The sequence below is a fragment of the Bubalus bubalis genome, chromosome 21, assembly GCF_019923935.1.
Source record: "Bubalus bubalis isolate 160015118507 breed Murrah chromosome 21, NDDB_SH_1, whole genome shotgun sequence".
Taxonomy (NCBI): Eukaryota; Metazoa; Chordata; class Mammalia; order Artiodactyla; family Bovidae; genus Bubalus; species Bubalus bubalis.
The window spans coordinates 42,642,460-42,660,122 of NC_059177.1; the positions used below are offsets into that span (position 1 = coordinate 42,642,460).

A 17,663-nucleotide genomic window follows, 5' to 3' on the forward strand; every position below is an offset into this window, starting at 1 on the left:
ACACGAGCGGTACAGGGAAGGCAGGTAGAGAGAAATCATGTGTGCAAAGCAGGAAGGGAAGAGCGCGTCACTCAGGGCAGTTCTGGGGGTGAGAGCAGAGTGGAAGTAGAGACAGCAATGATGAGGCTGGCAAGGTCACCCTCACGTCAGGGCTTAGATCATACAAGCCCGCGCTGTTGTCGTTCAGTCGCTAAGTCATGTCTGACTCTCTGCAACCCGATGGACAGTGGCCTGCCAGGCCTCCCTGTCCCTCACTATCTCCCGGAATTTGCCCAGGTTCATGTCCATTGAGTCGGTGATGCCATCCAGGCACCTCATCCTCTGCTGCCCTCTTCTCCTTTTGCTGTATACAAGGCCATATAAGCCACGTGAAATACTTCAACTTTTATCCTGAGATCAATAGGAACCATAGACCAGATTTAATCAGAGAAAGTACCCACTTACTTCTGCATCAGGGTGCTCACCTCAACTCTCTCAGTCTGGAAAGAAAGTAACCCTTTCTTCATCCATCAGGACTCTGTGACAGGTCAAGATTGAGCTTCAAGGCACTTGTTTACAGAGGGCTACAGGAAGCAGGAAGCTGTCCCAGCTTCTGTAGGGCCATTAAGAAATATCACAAACAACCAGACAGAACGATATGGTGATGCCATTCTGGTTTCACAGAAACGGCAAACATTCATAAAGGAATCCTGCCATGAGGGTGCCCTTGCAGGAAGCCGCAGGGCAAATGGGACCTGCCAACAGGCAGGAGATGGTGTGGATGCTGTCAGAGTAGCAGACGCCTTCTAAACAGGTGGTCTCCCTGCCGGCTACATTTTTCAGGACAGGTAGATATCATTGGCCACGGTTTATAAGGAGGAAGCTAAGACCCATGTGCCCCAGAACACACAAGTGCTAAGTGACAAAGCCAGGCCTGTCTGATCCCCAAATCCATCCTCTTTCCTGACCTCACAGGTTTTTTGCTGCCTGATTCTTTCAAGACCGTGGACACTGCCCCTTGTATTTGCATCTTCTGGTGAGGTTTGTCTACAGCAGCTACTGGCAGGGGGTACCAAAGGGACTCCAGCCACCCCAGGATTACAGACATCAAGCTTAGCATCATCAAGGAGAAAAGGGCCTCCCTCTCCCCAGTTCCCAGAGACCCCTCAGGAAAAAACTCTGATTGGTCTTGTTTGGGTCACATGCTCCCTCCTGAACCAATCACAAGGAATCAGAGTGCTCTGAGTGGTCAGCCCCTTTAGACAAGCTGGGGTACCGTGAAGGACATTCTCCCACTCAAAACCACAGGTAGGTGTTTGATCTTGGAGGGTCACGGGTAACTTCCCAGAGGAAGTGGCTGCTACACTGAGACTGGAAGGATGAACTGGAGTGTTCCAGGCAAAGAGGCGGAGCAACAGTGTTCAGACAGAGGGACGAGCAATACCAGAGGCCCAGGGATGCCCCGAGTGCCTCTTGTCCACAGTCACATCCCCATTCCTAGTGCACCCCCAGCCTGCTTCCAACCAGTCCTCAGAGAATGCTTTAGGAATAAAATCCACAATTGGCTGTGTGGTCTCAGACAAGTCACTTGCCCTCTCTGAACTTCAGCTTCCTTCTCAACCTGGTGGTTTCATCATCCTAACCTTCCAGCACTATACAAGAAGTCCAGTTCGATCAGCCCTCAAATATTCAGCAAGCACCTCCTGAGTGCTCAGCACCCTACCAGGCCTGCAGAAGACAAGGCCTGGCATGGAAAAGCAGAGCATGCCCGGGGTCCAGTGCACAGGGTTGGACCTGAGGCCAGAAGTCAGAAGCTGTCTGGGGGAGAGGGCAGGACGAACAGAGAGGCTCGTGGATGGTGAGGGCGGACTATGGGCATTCTGCTCAGTTCGCAGTGAAGCAGTTTGTTAGCAACTCATGCCTTCTAACTTCTGACCTCCCCCACCCCCATCTCCTGCTTCCCACCCTCCACCCTCCTCTGAGTCTGTGCCTAGGCCACTCAAGCCAGCAGGCAGGGGAACAGGATGTTTCTTCCTGTGCCTTTGCCTCACAATTTCATAACCTGAATAACAGGTTGAGGTAATCCTAGAAACAAAGAGGAAGGAAACTGTTCCAGCTCTGGGAGTCTACAGAGAGAATTCTTGCCTCACCCTGCATACCTGGCCCAGGAGCTTTTCCCCTTCCTGCCCCACCTTCAGCAGGCCTGACCTGGGCTCCAGACCCTCCCCTCCCCACACCCCAACCCCACCCCTCCGCCCCCCCCCCCCCCCCCCCGCCACTGCTGGCTGGCAGAATGAGCCACCAGGGGACTCAGGAGCCCAGCGAGCTCTGAAGGGCTGAGTGGGTCACCAGGGACTTGGCCAGGAGGGACGTCAGGCCGGAAAAGCCCTGCTCAGCGTGGGCACCAGAGGGAGAGGCTAGCCCCCTACCCAGGTACATGCCCCCTGCCCTCTGCCTGTCTCACTTGCTCCCTCTGAAGCTGGGCATAAGCCTGTCATGAGGACTTACCCTCTGTCTCTCTCATCCTGTTCCTGTCTCTCTGCTCTGTCTTCTTTCTCTCCTTCTGTCTCTGTATCTCTGCCATGTTCCTCTCCCTCTTGTCCTTGTTTTTGTCTCTCTAGTCTCTATCTCCATCAATATCCATGTCTGTCCCTTCGTCTGTCAGACCCTGTCGCTGTCCTTCCATCTTTTCCGGCCCCCAGGTCTCTTGGCTCCTCCACACACGGGGGACCCCACAGAATGTCCTTTAAGCCTCACCCAGGAGCCTGGGCTGCTTTCTGTAGGAAATATTCTGAGAACATTCAAGAGTACAGTAGGGCTTCCCTGGTGGCCCCATGGTTAAGAATTCGCCTGCCAAGGCAGGAGACACAGGTTCAGTCCCTGATCTGGGAAGATCCCACATGCTGCGAAGCAACTAAGCCCTTGTGCTTTATTATTAATAGCACACTATTGAACCTGTGCTCTAGAGCCTGAGAGCTGCAACTGCTGAAGCCCGTGCACCCTAGAGCCCGTGCTTGTCAACCACAGACGCCACTGCAACGAGACGCCAGAGCACCGCGAGCCCCTGCTCGCCACAGCTAAAGAAAAGCCCCCATAGCAGAGACCCAGCACAGCCAAAAATTTATGTATTTATTTAATTTAAATATATATATATATTTTTTTTATCTAAAAAAAGAAAAGCTTGGTAATACAAATTTCAGAAATTTAAAGTCCTACAAAATTCCTGCGGGTGAGGCCAGGTGATAGCTCAGCTTTCTCACCTGGAAGGTCTTAGAAGGGTAGAGGGCCAGGGTGGGTGGGAGGATTTTTCATTATTCTCGAAAGGAAATATGGGTTGCATTTGCTGTTGCCATTGATGAAATAACAAGGACGGACCCAACCTGACCACCTCGGTACCAGGTGCTGTCCAGGTCTTCTGTCTCCTGTCTGGATCCTTGGCTGCTGGGCTTTGGATACAGAGTCTGTTGAAATGGATTCTTAGGATAAAGAGGATTCTGGGGTGGGGAGGAGGCAGGAAGAGTGGTGGGAGCAAGTCACTGCAGTCAGAGACCCTCCAGATGGCTGGGGGGTCTAAGACCCAGAAACAGTTACCACCTGCCTTGCTCTCCCCTCTTCTTCATCTCCAGACACCTCCTGAGGGGTCTCAGCACTGTCAAATCCCTGGTAACTACCAGTAGCTGGGGCGGCAGAGGGGCGAGGTGGGACCGAGGATGACCCTGCCCCTGCCCAGGACTCAGGAAGGGAGGAAACTTCAGTTTCATCTTTCTCTGAGACAACACTGACAGGGTGACATCATGGGAACGAGGCAGCTGAGACCTGCATCGAGATTCTGCCCCTGACCCCGGCACATTGAACGGCTCTGGGCTTAACAATGGAGAGTCTTAGCTTACTCACCCCTAAAGCGGGAGTGTGGAGGCATGGGGGGGTGGGGGAAGGGAGGCGGGGTGGGTATGAGGATTAAAGAAGATGATGCACATACGGTACCCAGAGCAAACTCACCTGTGTGCTGTGTGAGTTACTCATAATGTGGGCCCATCAGCAAAAATCCCTTGAGCTTCTGCTTCCTAATGGTTTCACTGGGGTTGGCTAGCTCAATATCTCTCAGCTGGCTGGAGGGACAGAATGATGGATGGATGAAAGGATGCATGGATGTACAAATGAATGGACAGATGGACAAATGGATGGATGGATGGTTGGAAGGATGGATGAGTGTATAAATGGATGGATGGACAAATGAATGGGTAGATGCACAGATGAATCAAGCCTCCAAGGGATGATGGCTGGCAGACTGCATTTTCCTCTGCATCCTAATCTCTGCATTCCAAAAAAGGCATGTTGAACTGAACATGAAACTCCAGGGGCAAAAGCGAAGAGGAGGTGAAGGCAGAGAGGAAACAGATGGCACCAAACCAAAAGAACTACGACACACTGGGTTTTAGGAACCTATCCCTCATCTTCAGTCTTGTTCACTTTCACACCCTGGATACCAGTTTCCAATCTTATTTTCTTCTCTCCACAGACCAACCCTCTTCACTTCGACAGGATGAGACTGTCAGGTAAGGCCAGGCTCTGAGGGTTCAAGGTTGAGTCTGAATCAGGTTTGGGAATTGCTTTTCTGTCAGCAGTGTCTGCCCATCCTGGACTCACAGCCCACTTGGCTTCATCTGTTCTCAGCTGGTCAGGCCAGAATTCCAGGGAAAAACCAATCCAGGGAGGGCCTGGAAGAGTGTAAAGAGGAGACTTCCTGCCTCGAGGCTAAGGGTTGCAGAAACTGGCCCACCTGGCTGGGAACATGGAGACTCACCTGCTCTGGGAAACACTTCACCCTGGCTGGAAATTACAGACAAAACATTTGTAAATGTTTGTACAGACAAAGCATTTGTAGAGGACTATTCTAGATTCCCGAAACCACAGGGCTGGGCACCAGGAGAGGACTTTGCTCCAAGCTTCCACCCTCAGACTGTACCCTCTGTGTAGAGAGAGATAGGGGAACTGAGGAATTCACCAAACAGGAAATTGATACAATTCATTTGTATTTCCAAACACCAGTGAGAAAGTTCAGAGCACAAATTTTACTTATTTTTATTGAAGTATGTGTTAGTCACTCAGTTGTGTCCAAGTCTTTGCAACCCCATGAACTGTAGCCTGCCAGGCTCCTCTGTCCTTGGGATTTTCCAGGCAAGAATACTGGAATGGGTTGCTATTCTCTTCTCCAGGGGATCTTCCCAGCCCAGGAACTGAACCCCAGTCTCCTGTATTGCGGGCAGATTCTTTGCCATCTGAGCCACCAGGGAAGCCCTGTTAAAGTATAGTTGATTTACAAAGTTGTGTTAATTTCTGCTGTACAGCATAGTGATTCAGTTATATACATATATACACACATTATTTTCTATATTCATTTCCATTGTGGTTTATTAAAGGATATTGAAGGTAGGTCCCTGAAGAGCACGGGTATTATAGGCACCTTACTTACCCAGGTTCAGGTCCCACCTCCTGTCACTTACTAGCCAGTGACCAGATCTCTGAGGTGCGGTTTCCTCACCTGACAGCGGGGATAACCAGTAGCATACAGCACAGAGGGGGCTGAGATAACGCGTGTCAGTGCCGCTCGCCTAGCACCCGACACAAAAGGAGTGCCGAATGATGCGAGCCGAGGCCCTCGAAGACGAGGGACCCCACAGACCTGAGCCCCACCCCATGGGATCCGGAGGGCCTTCTCCCTCGCCAGCACAAAGCCACAGCCGAATTCAGGGCTGAGGAGCAGGGCTGGTGCAGACAGAGAGGTCAGACGAGACCCGGCACCTTCAGAGCACTGTGGCCACAGACAGACAGCGAGGTCAGGCACGGAGCGAGGGAACTTGCCTGAAGGTCGGATTTGACTCTCAAGGCAGAATGGGGGTCTCCAGAGTCCTTGAGGAGGGAGGCGTGGTGCAGCCTGCTGCAGCCCTGGCAGAATCACGAGGAGAGGGAGCAAACAGGGAGCTCCGGGGCCTGGCTCACGTGTGTGGGAAAGAAGACAGGGAGCAACCTGGCTGTGAGGTGGAGAGGCCACGCCGGGCAGGCGGGTGTGCATTCCTGCAGAGCGCCACACGTTGCTTGTGATGGCTTTTGGGGAGAGTTGATGGAAAACACAAGGGACCAACCCCACCCCCCAAAGCCACCCTAGAGGCCGCCTAGTGGGGACAACTACCACATCTTTCCCCACCAGCCATGGGCTCCGCAGCAGGCACCTTACTCTGTCCGCTCTGACTGAGGGGCTTCAGCTCAGAGATGCTGAGCCCCTGCCTGAGGTCACACAGTAGTGGGTGGCCACCCCGAGCCTTCCTGCCTCTTGAGCCAGGGCTCACCTGCCCCCTACTCTCCTGCCGGAGTCCTCAGGCCTCCCCTCAGGGTGCTAATTCCCAGACCTCACCCCTTGAGACTCTCCGAAAGGCTAAGAGGAGCTCCCTCCCAGCGGCCCCACACTGGGGAGTGTCACCAGGTAACTTTGCAGCATGATCCCCCATTGGGTCATCACGTGGATTCACACTGGTCTTGCCATGCAGGCCGGGGACTGGTCCATGGTGTGGGCAGGCTCTGGACCTGCAGCATGGGGGAGTTGCTCCATTTTCACATGACGTTCAGAGAAAATAAGGTTCAAGCACGACTGACACACAGGATTAACTCTTCCTCTCATCCGTGCATTCAGATATGAAGTTGGTGAAGTTCATTTCCAAGGCTCCTAGCTTTCTTTTTTTCTTCCGATTAACCCCTGTGGAGTTCTGTGCTCACAAAATTCCCCAGCAAATTTGCATCCAGGAAAAAGATAGACTATCAATACGTTAATCCTTGTGACCCTCCCTCCAACATGGGATCTTGGGAAGAGGTCTCACTGAGGGGATTTGGGAAGGACCCACATGTAGTCTTGCTGTGAGGCCTTGCCATGTGGTCTAGCCCTGTGGTCTCAGGGCAGCATCTCCTTGCTCTGCAGGTCTGCTTCGCTACCTGGCCCTTATTTTTGCCGTGGTTACCACATGGCTCTTCATCCGCGAATATATCAACTTCAACATGAAAACCCTCCGCCTGCCCCGCTGGATGGGTGAGTAGGCAAGAGCCAGGGCCAGGGGCCAAGGATCAAGTCCAGCCCTGGGTGACCCAGGAGGTGGCCAGACGTGGCAAAGGGCTGCCCTTGGGACCCCACATATTCAGGGTCAGGGAAGAGGAAACCGCACCCCAATCCAATGTCAGGAAGGCTGAGAACCCATGGAGAACAGAGAAGTGTTCCAAGGCCCTGGTTAGAACATGTGCCTGCATCAAGGACCATTTTGGAAATATGACCCAAGAAGGAAGGACAGAGGGAAGAAGAGAAGAAGGGAGGGACAGAGCGGGGGAGAAAACTGCCCGGGCCCTGAGCGCCTTGCACCCACACTTGCGGTTCCTCTTTGCTCAGACCTCCCTGTGGCGGCTCCTCTCAGCCTCAGGCCTCTGCTCAAATGTTTACTCCTCAAAGAAACCTTCCTGAGCACCCCAGCTCTACCTGTGCCTGCTCCTCCTCCTGTAGAGTCTTTCGTGTCAGCCTGTCCCCTTCAGATCATCATTATTATCCATCATTGTGCTGTTTATTTATTTGTTTACTTCATCATTACCTATCTCCAGCTCATATAATGTGAGCTTCCTGAAGGCCAGAATTTTGTCCTGGGTATATCTATCTCTCTAACACCTCGGACCAGATGCTCAGTAAACATTTGACAAGTGAAAGAAATATGGATGGATGGGTGGATGGGTGGATGGATGGATGGATGGGTGGATGGGTGGGTGGGTGGGTGGATGGATGAATGATGGATGGGCGATGGTTGCTAGCAGCTTTACATGTGTGGTCTCATTGGACCTGCATGAATGCCCCGTGGAATGATTCACAGTATATCTGTGGAGTGGACTCAAGCAGGACCTCATGTTGTCATTTCATGTGTGGTCTGAGAAAAAGAGAAGCTCTGAGAGGTTAAGAAACTTCCCGAAATGTCCCTTGTAGATATCAGAACAGGACTGGGAACCCAGGTCTCCCAGATCTAAATCCTTTCAAAGGAAAGAGAGAAAGGGAGGGAGATTTATTCCTCCGGGTTTGTCCTCCTTAAAGACCAAGAACCACGTCCACTGATGCAGTCAAACGTAGTAACCTCTAGTGGCCCTGGCCAGCTCACGCCTTCACAGCAGGGAGAGGACAGCCACCTGCCTTTACCACCAGCTTCCCACAGTGGAATCTCAGCGGGCCCTTACCCCGTCTGCTCCTTGTCCGGCACGCCCCACACCAGCTCAGGACAGTTTATATAGATATAGATACGTGGTGGCCACCGGGTCCATGGGCCCTGGGCACCACTTTCACAGACCAGAGACTGACTTGGCCATGCTTCTGGCCTTGGAGGAGATCAGTGCAGATCAGTGCAGGCAGCTCAGAGCACGAGTGAGTTGTGGAGAAGAGAGCCTCAGCTTGGGGTAGGAGGGGAGTGTTTGAAGGGAGCCCCCAGGGTAGTCTCCCTCTCAGAACTGAGCCACCCGGGGTGTGAAAAATCAACACATCCCCCCAAGGCTCAACACACAACTGCTCTGTGTTGGGCCCCCAAGACCCTGGAATGAGGAGCACCCCAGAATGTGGCTCCAGCTCAGGGTTTGAATGGGGGATACAAACACAATTCATTATAGAATATAGAAAAATGGAAGTATATTAACATGACTGGAGTCTTGCAAAACACATACAGTGATTTAATGCATTAATACGGAAGCACCACATTTCCTACTGCTTTTGTTATTATCTTGGTATATGGTTGGTTTCCTTTTTAATCCAATCTATTTTATTTTACACATTTAATAACTTGCCGCCTGGTAGAGTAAGAAGCACCGAGTATCTCAAAAAAAGTGGGAATAAATTTATTTGTAGGGGAGTTCATAGGTTTTTCCAGATCACCAAAGGGGTCTGTGGCACAGAAATTGGGCAATTAAAGATTTCCTGATTTGGCTGATAAACTGGGCAGGGTTCTTTCAGATGAGAGTGATGAACCCCACTGTAAGTAGTTTAAACGAAGTGGGATGTCATTTTGTGGGTCATTGGGAAGCCCAAGGTGTCGGATTTCAGGTGTGGCTGGCTCTAGGGGCTCCCACAAAGGCCCCAGAGTCAATCTCTGTGCCCTGGGCTCCGCTCATTGCTGTTTAACCTCATTCCATGGGCAGCTTTCTCTCCCAACAGGCATGTTGGCCACCAGCTTCCCAGTTGCTCACCCTTCAGCTCTCTCCCCCGGGACCACATATAAACCTGAGAAGGGCTCGGCATCCAGGGGGATATGATGTTGTTGTGGCTGGCCCAGCTGGGGCACGGGATACTCCTGGGCCTCTGAGGCCGGGGTGGGGGGCAGCCTCCTGGGGACCGAATAGAAAGTGTCAGTGAGGGCGTCCCCCAGAGAAGGAGAGCTCCCCCGCTGCACTGACGTTCCTCTGTCCACTGGGAGCCCTGTCCTCTAGGGCTTAGCACCAGGCCGGTGGGAGATCCGATGCAGAAGCGCAGGAATAACCTGCACACAGTGTAGCTGAGATGCGCAGCCCAGTGCAGACAGGCAGGGCTGCAGGAGTCAGGAAGGGACCTGCAAGGCAGCTCAACAGTGGCAGCAGCACCATCCTGACCCTCCCGGAGGCCAGGGTTCCAGGCGCCCAGACAGGCCTCGGGGCTCCGGCACAGTCCTGCCCCTCCCGGAGGCCAGGGTTCCAGGCACCCAGCCAGGCCCTCGGGGCTCCGGCACAGTCCTGACCCTCCCAGAAGCCAGGGTTCCAGGTGCCCAGCCAGGCCTCGGGGCTTCTCTCACTGGACCTTCCCCACACCCACTGTGCAGGCGCAGAGGCTCAGCCCCAGAGGAGAAAACTCCCCCACAGTTGGTCACACACCATCAGGCGCCAAGTCCAGTGGGCCTCACCACAGAGGCTTGCTTCTTTTCAACTGTGACAGAGTCATGCGTGTGTGTGTGTGTGTGTGCGCGCGCATGTGTGTGAAGAGGTGGCAGCAGCAAGTGCAGAAGGACTCCCAGATAAAATAGGACTTTCAGCTCATTTCACCCCTGTGCCACGGGAGGGGGACTGTGCTTGGCCAGGCCAGCACAACTCTGATTTCCCTTCTTCCCCCTACCCCCACCCAGGACCCACCTCCATTATGCGGGCAAGCTCAAAACACTTTCTCACCAGATTCTGTCTTCTCTCCAACAGGTTCAGCCCACAAGAACTGTGAGTGTCAACTCAGCCCTGATGCTCTTAGAGTGAGGCGTTCCAGGGTGTCTACTCCCAGCCCTGAAGCTTTGAGAGAAACCTGGGTTCCCAGAGCCCGCCCAACTCTCACTCCTGGCCTGATGGTGCCTTGTGAAGCCCCCAAGCCCTGTGGCCCCTTCTCAGCCATTCAGACTCTTAGGGAGGCTTCAACTCGCTCCCTTCCCTGGTGCCCCCAGCCCACAGTATGGACTGCAGCCACCCTGCCTCCGCTCTCTCATCCCCTACATGGCTGGAAGCTCCAAGGATGCAGGCTGTGCTTATTATCCTCATTGCAGTGACCTCAGAATTGGCTTATAGCTCCTGATTCATAGGACCAGGGCCATGCTGGGCACCACAAGGGCCCCAGCAGAATTCAGAAGAGGGTGCTCATTGTCTCTTTGGGTAGAAGAACCATGTGTGCTGAGAGAGATGGAGCAAGTGCCCAGGGCTCCAGGAGGGCCGCCCCCTTCCACTGGGATGGGGTCTGGGAAGGCCTCAAGGAAGAGGTGGCTTTTTAGCTGTTCTTTGCACAGGAGGTACCATGCTGTACAAAGGCCTAGGGGCAGGAGTGCTGGGACTCCAGGAGAGAACTTGCTTGCAGAGTCAGGTACGCGAGTATGGGAATGGAGAGAACAGTGGGAGCCCAGGAATGCTGGGTGTCGGAACAGCGTTTCACATTGACCCAGCTCCAGAGGTGCAGAGAAGACGGGAGGAGGGGACAATTACGGTGATGATGATAGTGACAGGGACCGAGTGTCCACCTGCCAGCACTGCATTGTGAACTTTATGGGCACCTTCCCCAATCCTCACCACAACCCTAGGTAGGTGCTGCACATGCCCCCATTCATCGATGAGGAAACTGAGGCTCAGAGAGGTGAAATCTCCTGGCCAAGGCAACATGGCTCTAAGTGGCAGAGTGAGAGTCAACCTCCCCTTGTAGTCCGGAGCCCACCCTCTCAACACACCTTAACCAGAGACAGCACCTCCGGGTCCCCCTCTCCATTCCTGATCTAAACCAGTCCCCTCATTTTATAGTTGGCAAAGCGAAAGGGAGAGATTTATGGTAAGTCACACAGCAGATTCCTGAAACTGGCCCAGGTTCCCCCTGACCACACCCCTCCAGCGGTCAGCTGCATGCCCTGAGCAATAGCGCTGGGCTTCCCAGAGGGGTGGGACAGCTTAGGAAGCCCCCAGAACCCAAACCCACACAGAAAATCACCTGCCCCTCAGTGGCTGAGACCCCTGGGCCTCCTCCCCTACATCCAGTAGCTTGACCGTGAAGCCTGGATGGTCAGAAAATCAATTTGAGAAAAGCCTGCTAAGCTGGCCTGTTGACATGGGGTTTGTCAGATTCAGCGCAGGTGATCAGACCCCGGGCAAACTCCAGGGTGGTCCCCAAGGCCTGAAACCACCCGTCCAGCAAGGTGAGACCCTCTGGACTCTAAAGTAAACTGGGCTCCCTGTGGGGGGGCAGGTGGCCGGAGGTGGGGCCCCAAGACTCATAGGAGAAGAGGACCCCTCCCAGCTTCACCCTCCACCAGCAGTTTTGGGGGGGCTTCTGTCCAGAGAGCTGGGCAGGGACATCCAGTTCACATGCCAGGCCCTCTCTCTGGACACCTCCTTGGGGGCATCTCCACTCCCGGCCCTCACTCTCTGGGGATGATGTCCCGGTTGGAGCTCTGGTTACACCTGTCAGGCGAGTGTGCGGGAACTCAGGGTGGAGGGCTGAGAGCCTAGGATGGGCATTCCACTCAGATCGTCAGGGCCACCCGCTCCACCAAGGGAGCCCTGGTGCGGGTGGCCTTCACTCCTAGGAAAGGGCGCCTTCACCTACTCAGAGGCACCAGCGGCTCACTGAGCTTGGCACTAGGGGCCGTGTCCCCCCTTGGCAGAGGGGCGCTTGTTTCTGATTCCCACGAAGCCTCCCTCTAGGCTGGCAAGGGCATGGAGACCCTACTCACCATCCCAGCTTGGACTCAGACCCACCCAGATGCTCTAGGTGATCATTCAGTGAGGATTTATTGAGTGCCTACTGTGTGCCAGCCACGGGAGTTATGGGGAAGATTTAACAAGACAGTAAAGAAAAAGTGCTCGCCACAGTGCCTAGCACACAGCAAGGCCCTGGCATGCGCCGCATCTTTAGGAAGCCTGTGGGTCTGCTCCAAACGCCCCTGGCGTGGCTCAGCTGGACGCCTGGCCCGGGGGCTGGAAGAGAGTGAGGCCGCCCGACCACAGCTCTCCCTCTGCAGGTGAAAGCGCTCTAACTCCCTATTTACTCAGTCCTCCTAAGGGCAACTTCCAAAGTTAGGTGGTGTTTAAAAAAAAAAAAAAAAAAAAAACACGCGTTAATACAAGTTGGAAACTGCCAGGCTGACAGCACACGTGATACCTCGGCGGCTGTTTGAGGGCCCTTCTGCCTCTCCTGCCTTCCACAGGGTCTGCCTGGGGAGGGCCATGTGAAAAGGATATAGGGCTTCATAGCAGCCACAGAAATCAGAGGTCTCACCTGTTGAGTCCTCAGTGGGCTCCAGAGACCATACTAAGCCCAGCGGGAGGTCCCAGAACCACCTGCCTAGTCCCTGTGAGTCCCAGGGTCCAGACATAGAAGGTGCACGGTAAGTGAGTGACAGGAACAGCCAATAAGCTCTGAACACTAACCTGCACTCATTAAGCCCACACACGACCCAGCGGGGAGGCACCGTCATTAGCCCGTTTCCCAGCTGAGGGACTGGATGTGCAAGGAGGTTGAGGGCTTGCTCAAGGAAACCCGGTTAGTGGGACATGCTCCCACCCACCATGCTGGGCCCCCAGGGACGTGTCCACAGGGGCCTCTGAGAGCTCAAAAGGCTGCTGTGGCTGAAGAGGAAGTTCTCAGGAGAATCCCCTAATCACTCTGGAGACTCTGGTCACTAACCCACCACTCACTGTTCCGCACACAGCTGCCAGGGGCATGGAGACAGCCAGGCATTGTGTCTGGGCTGAGGCTGAGATGGGAAGTCCGGAAATGAACTCTGGATGGTCAGACACATGGTATCCTGTGTCTTTATGGGGTTGTGGGAGCCCAGAAAGGGGCAAGTCCGTAGACTTAGGTAGTCAGGGAAGATGTCTCTGGGAAGAGGCCCTTAGCCGCCCTTCACCCACCACTCCCCCACCCTCCCACCACCCCACGCCCAGCTCCCCTCCTCCTCCAGGGCCTCCTGCCACCACCAAAGCTGCTGCGTTCCCTCCCCAGCTTCACAGTTGGTGAAGAACAAGTGTGGCCTCAGCAAATCCTGCCCAGACAACTTCTTTGCGTTTAAAATCGTCAGTGGGGCCGCCAACGTCGTGGGCCCCACCATGTGCTTTGAGGACCAAACGTAAGTTTCTGGCATTTCATTACTTTCATGCCTTCATTCATCAGCAAGTTCAGAGGCCTCAGGGTGGCCCTGAGACCAGCCCACACCTTCCACACACTTCCTTTTACTCTGGGTGGGTTAGTCAGACATAATAATAATCCTGATGGCTTGCAAATCTGCCAGCGCCTTCCTAGATGCCTTGGAGCAGCATCTCCCTTGCACCCCAGCACTCCTAGAGGTGGGCGATAATTGTCCCCTTTGTAAAGATGAGGAAACTAAGACTCAGACAGAGTTACTCAGCTAACCATTGGTAGAGCCAGGTGTGAACGCAGGTCTATCTGACAGCCAAGCTGCTGGGCTTCCTGTGAGGGGCGTGCCTACAGGGAGTGTTCAAGATCAAGGCCAGGCGTCAAAGCCCAGAGGCAGCGGTGCCAGGGCTTCGGCCCAAGTGCAGGACAAAGACTGTGCCAGGCTTTCTAGGCAGCAGGTCCACCCTACAAAAGAAGCCAGAGTCAGGAATCTGGAATCTGAACCTAGCTCCAAATTGCTTAGGCAGAACAAGGAGACTTGCCGGTTCATGTGCCCAAAAGCCCAGAGACATTGGCCATCAGAAACAGCTGAATCCAGGGGTTCAAACCAAGTCATCAGGGCTCCCTCTCATACCACCTTCAGCTCTGCTTTCCTCTGTCACTGCATTCGGTTTTCTCTACTGAAAATGGACTTCTTCATATGGTGAAGGAGGGCGGCTACCAGCTGGGTTGACGTAACAGCCCTGTCTAGCACCCCACTGGGACGAGCTTCCCCTTGTGAATTAACCCTGTGAAAGTCCCGGGACTGGGGCTCATTGGCTGGCCTAGGTCACATGACCACGCTGGCCTGATCACTGTGATCAAGCACAGCATACTCGCTTGTCCAGGCCTGGGAGAGAGGTGTGTGCTGAGAACCTCCTGGCTAGAGACAGAGAAGGACAGTTTTCCCAAGGACACCAGAGGACAGGATACTGGGTGGCAGGAACACAGCTGGGCTCCTCTTGGGGACCCCAGACATGGCCGGACTCTGCCCTCCTCCTGGCCTGGAGAGATGCGCTGGCCGCCCCTCCAGCACCTCCCAGCCCCAGGCAGGGACCCTCCCTCTTCCCCGAGCAGACTGTTCTGGTCCAAACATGCCATGAGAGACTCTCAGAGAATCCAGCCCGTTGCTTATTTCCAGGAGAAAGCAGATGGTCCAAATGATGCTGTGTACCCTCTGATACTTCTGCATTGCACCGTGTGGGCCCTCTCAGAGTTCCAGAGTCTGGAGCACAGTGCTCATTCCACACTCAGGACCAATGGTTGTGTTTTGTTTCTCTCTTTTCCTTTAGGATCATGAGTCCTGTGAAAAACAACGTGGGCAGAGGCCTGAACATCGTCCTGGTGGACGGTGAGTTGCTGACCCACTCCCAGACAGCCTCCAGCATGCTCGTAAGCCTGGCTGGCCTGTGGGAACAGGTCTAAAAGACCAGGTCTACCCCACAGTTGCAGCCAGGCCCCTGCCCGTGCACCTGTCTCAGGAGAATCAGTTCAGTTCAGTCACTCAGTTGTGTCCGACTCTTTGTGACCCCATGAACCGCAGCACACCAGGCCTCCCTGTCCATCAACAACCCCCGGAGTCCACCCAAACCCATGTCCATTGAGTCAGTGATGCCATCCAACCATCTCATCCTCTGTTGTCCCCTTCTCCCGCCTTCAATCTTTCCCAACATCAGGGTCTTTTCAAATGAGTCAGCTCTTCGCATCAGGTGGCCAAAGTAATGGAGTTTTAGCTTCAACATCGGTCCTTCCAATGAACACTCAGGACTGATCTCCTTTAGGATGGACTGGTTGGATCTCCTTGCAGTCCAAGGGACTCTCAAGAGTCTTCTCCAACACCACAGTTCAAAAGCATCAATTCTTTGGCGCTTAGCTTTCTTTATAGTCCAACTCTCACATCCATACATGACCACTGGAAAAACCATAGGTTTGACTAGACAGACCTTTGTTGGCAAAGTAATGTCTCTGCTTTTTAATATGCTGTCTAGGTTGGTCATAACTTTTCTTCCAAGGAGTAAGCATCTTTTAATTTCATGGCTGCAGTCACCATCTGCAGTAATTTTGGAGCCCAAAAAATAAAGTCAGCCTCTGTTTCCACTGTTTCCCCATCTATTTGCCATGAAGTGATGGTACCAGATGCCTTGATCTTAGTTTTCTGAATGTTGAGCTAACTTTTTCACTCTCCTCTTTGGCTTTCATCAGGAGGTTATTCAGTTCTTTGCTTTCTGCCATAAGGGTGACGTCATCTGCATATCTGAGGTTATTGATATTTCTCCCAGCAATCTTGATTCCAGCTTGTGCTTCATCCAGTCCAGCATTTCTCACGATATACTCTGCATATAAATTTAAATAAGCAGGGTGACAATATGCAGGCTTGATGAACTCCTTTCCCGATTTGGAACCAGTCTCTTGTTCCATGTCCAGTTCTAACTGTTGCTTCTTGACCAGATTTCTCAGGAGGCAGGTCAGGTGGTCTGGTATTCCCATCTCTTTAAGAATTTTCCACAGTTTGTTGTGATCCATACAGTCGAAGGCTTTGGTGTAGTCAGTAAAGCAGAAATAGATGTTGTCCTGGAATTCTCTTGATTTTTCAATGATCCAACAGATGTTGGCAATTTGGTCTCTGGTTCCTCTGCCTTTTCTAAATCCAGCTTGAACATCTGGAAGTTCATGGTTCACGTATTGCTGAAGCCTGGATTGGAGAATTTTGAGCATTACTTTACTAGCGTGTGAAATGAGTGCAATTGTGTGGTAGTTTGAGCATTCTTTGGCATTGCCTTTCTTTGGGATTGGAATGAAAACTGACCTTTTCCAGTCCTGTGGCCACTGCTGAGTTTTCCAAATTTGCTGACATATTGAGTGCAGCACTTTCACAGCACCATGTTTCAGGATCTGAAATAGCTCCACTGGAATTCCATCACCTCCACTAGCTTTGTTCATAGTGATGCTTCCTAAGGCCCACTTGACTTCATGTTCCAGGATGCCTGGCTCTAGGTGTGTGATCACCATCATGATTATCTGGGTCATAAAGATCTTTTTTGTACAGTTCTTCTGTGTATTCTTGGCACCTCTTCTTAATCTCCTCTGCTTCTGTCAGGAAGGATATGCTTCTCAGGAGGATACGCTGCTCCTATGAAACATGACCACATCCTAAAGGCCATCCCAACTCAAATCAACACACGTGAACGCACAGGGGACAATGTGAGGTCACAAGCTGAGTGCACACCTCCATTCACTCACTCAGCAGAGTGATGGCGGCCACTGCGGGCCAAGCCCTGTATGTGTGGGGCTCTGGGAGTCAGCTGTGAACCAGGACAGACCCTGGCTTGACATGTGGGCATCCATGAGGTTCACAGACGATCAGAAGGTGGTGAACACGTGTGGAAGAAAAGGAAACACAGCTCTGGGAATGGGACACAGAGCTGGCAGAGGTAGTCAGGGAAGTCTTCCAGAGGGAGGTGATGGTCAGCTGAGGCCTGATGGGAAGTAGAGAGTGACCAGGAGAAAAGAGGGAGGCGCCTTCCAGGCAGCGACATCACTGTGCAGGGTACAGGGAAGGGAGGAGAGGGGCTTGGGGGTCCACACAGGCTCTGTCTGGCTGTAACACGGAAGCAGGGTGGTGACAGGTGAGGCAGGGCCAGAGGATGAGGGGCTAAGTGTCCTACTAAGAAGTGTGGACCTGAAGCAGAGGAACTAGGGAGTCTCGGAAAGGCTTTGAGTAGATCCTGAGGGCTCAGCCCTGCATCCAGAAACCTGCTTCCAGCTTGGAACAGGGAGGCTGGAAGCAGGGAGACCCAGGGAGGCCGACAGTCTCACTAACCCTGCATCTCCAATAGGCGGTGAACAGGCAGGCAGCCAGCTGCAGGCCAAGCCTGAAACAGGGCCATGTTTCAGGAGGGATGGGCCTCCCTCCCCACCCCTCACAAAGCCCAGAGATAAAAATACGCACTGATAATACTGTGTGTGCTTAGACGCTCAGTCGTGTCCGACTCTTGCAACACCATAGACTGTAGCCTGCCGG

At 53.3% G+C, this 17,663-nt stretch overlaps 1 protein-coding gene across 4 annotated transcripts in view; it reads left to right on the top strand.

Annotated features, from left to right (window-relative positions):
* Window positions 1–17,663, top strand: part of FAM3D (FAM3 metabolism regulating signaling molecule D) — a 37,521-nt gene that overhangs the window by 10,015 nt on the left and 9,843 nt on the right. The window contains exons 1-6 of one of the 4 annotated variants that reach the window (XM_006062968.3): window positions 2,267–2,412; window positions 4,499–4,535; window positions 6,950–7,057; window positions 10,201–10,218; window positions 13,472–13,595; window positions 14,935–14,993. In XM_006062968.3, coding sequence (XP_006063030.1) covers window positions 4,523–4,535; window positions 6,950–7,057; window positions 10,201–10,218; window positions 13,472–13,595; window positions 14,935–14,993 — 322 coding nt within the window. In that variant the 5' untranslated portion in view covers window positions 2,267–2,412; window positions 4,499–4,522. Of the gene's footprint in view, window positions 1–2,266; window positions 2,413–4,498; window positions 4,536–6,949; window positions 7,058–10,200; window positions 10,219–13,471; window positions 13,596–14,934; window positions 14,994–17,663 lie in introns of those variants that run through there. The other 3 variants (XM_006062966.3, XM_006062970.3, XM_006062971.3) reach the window with 3 other exon arrangements.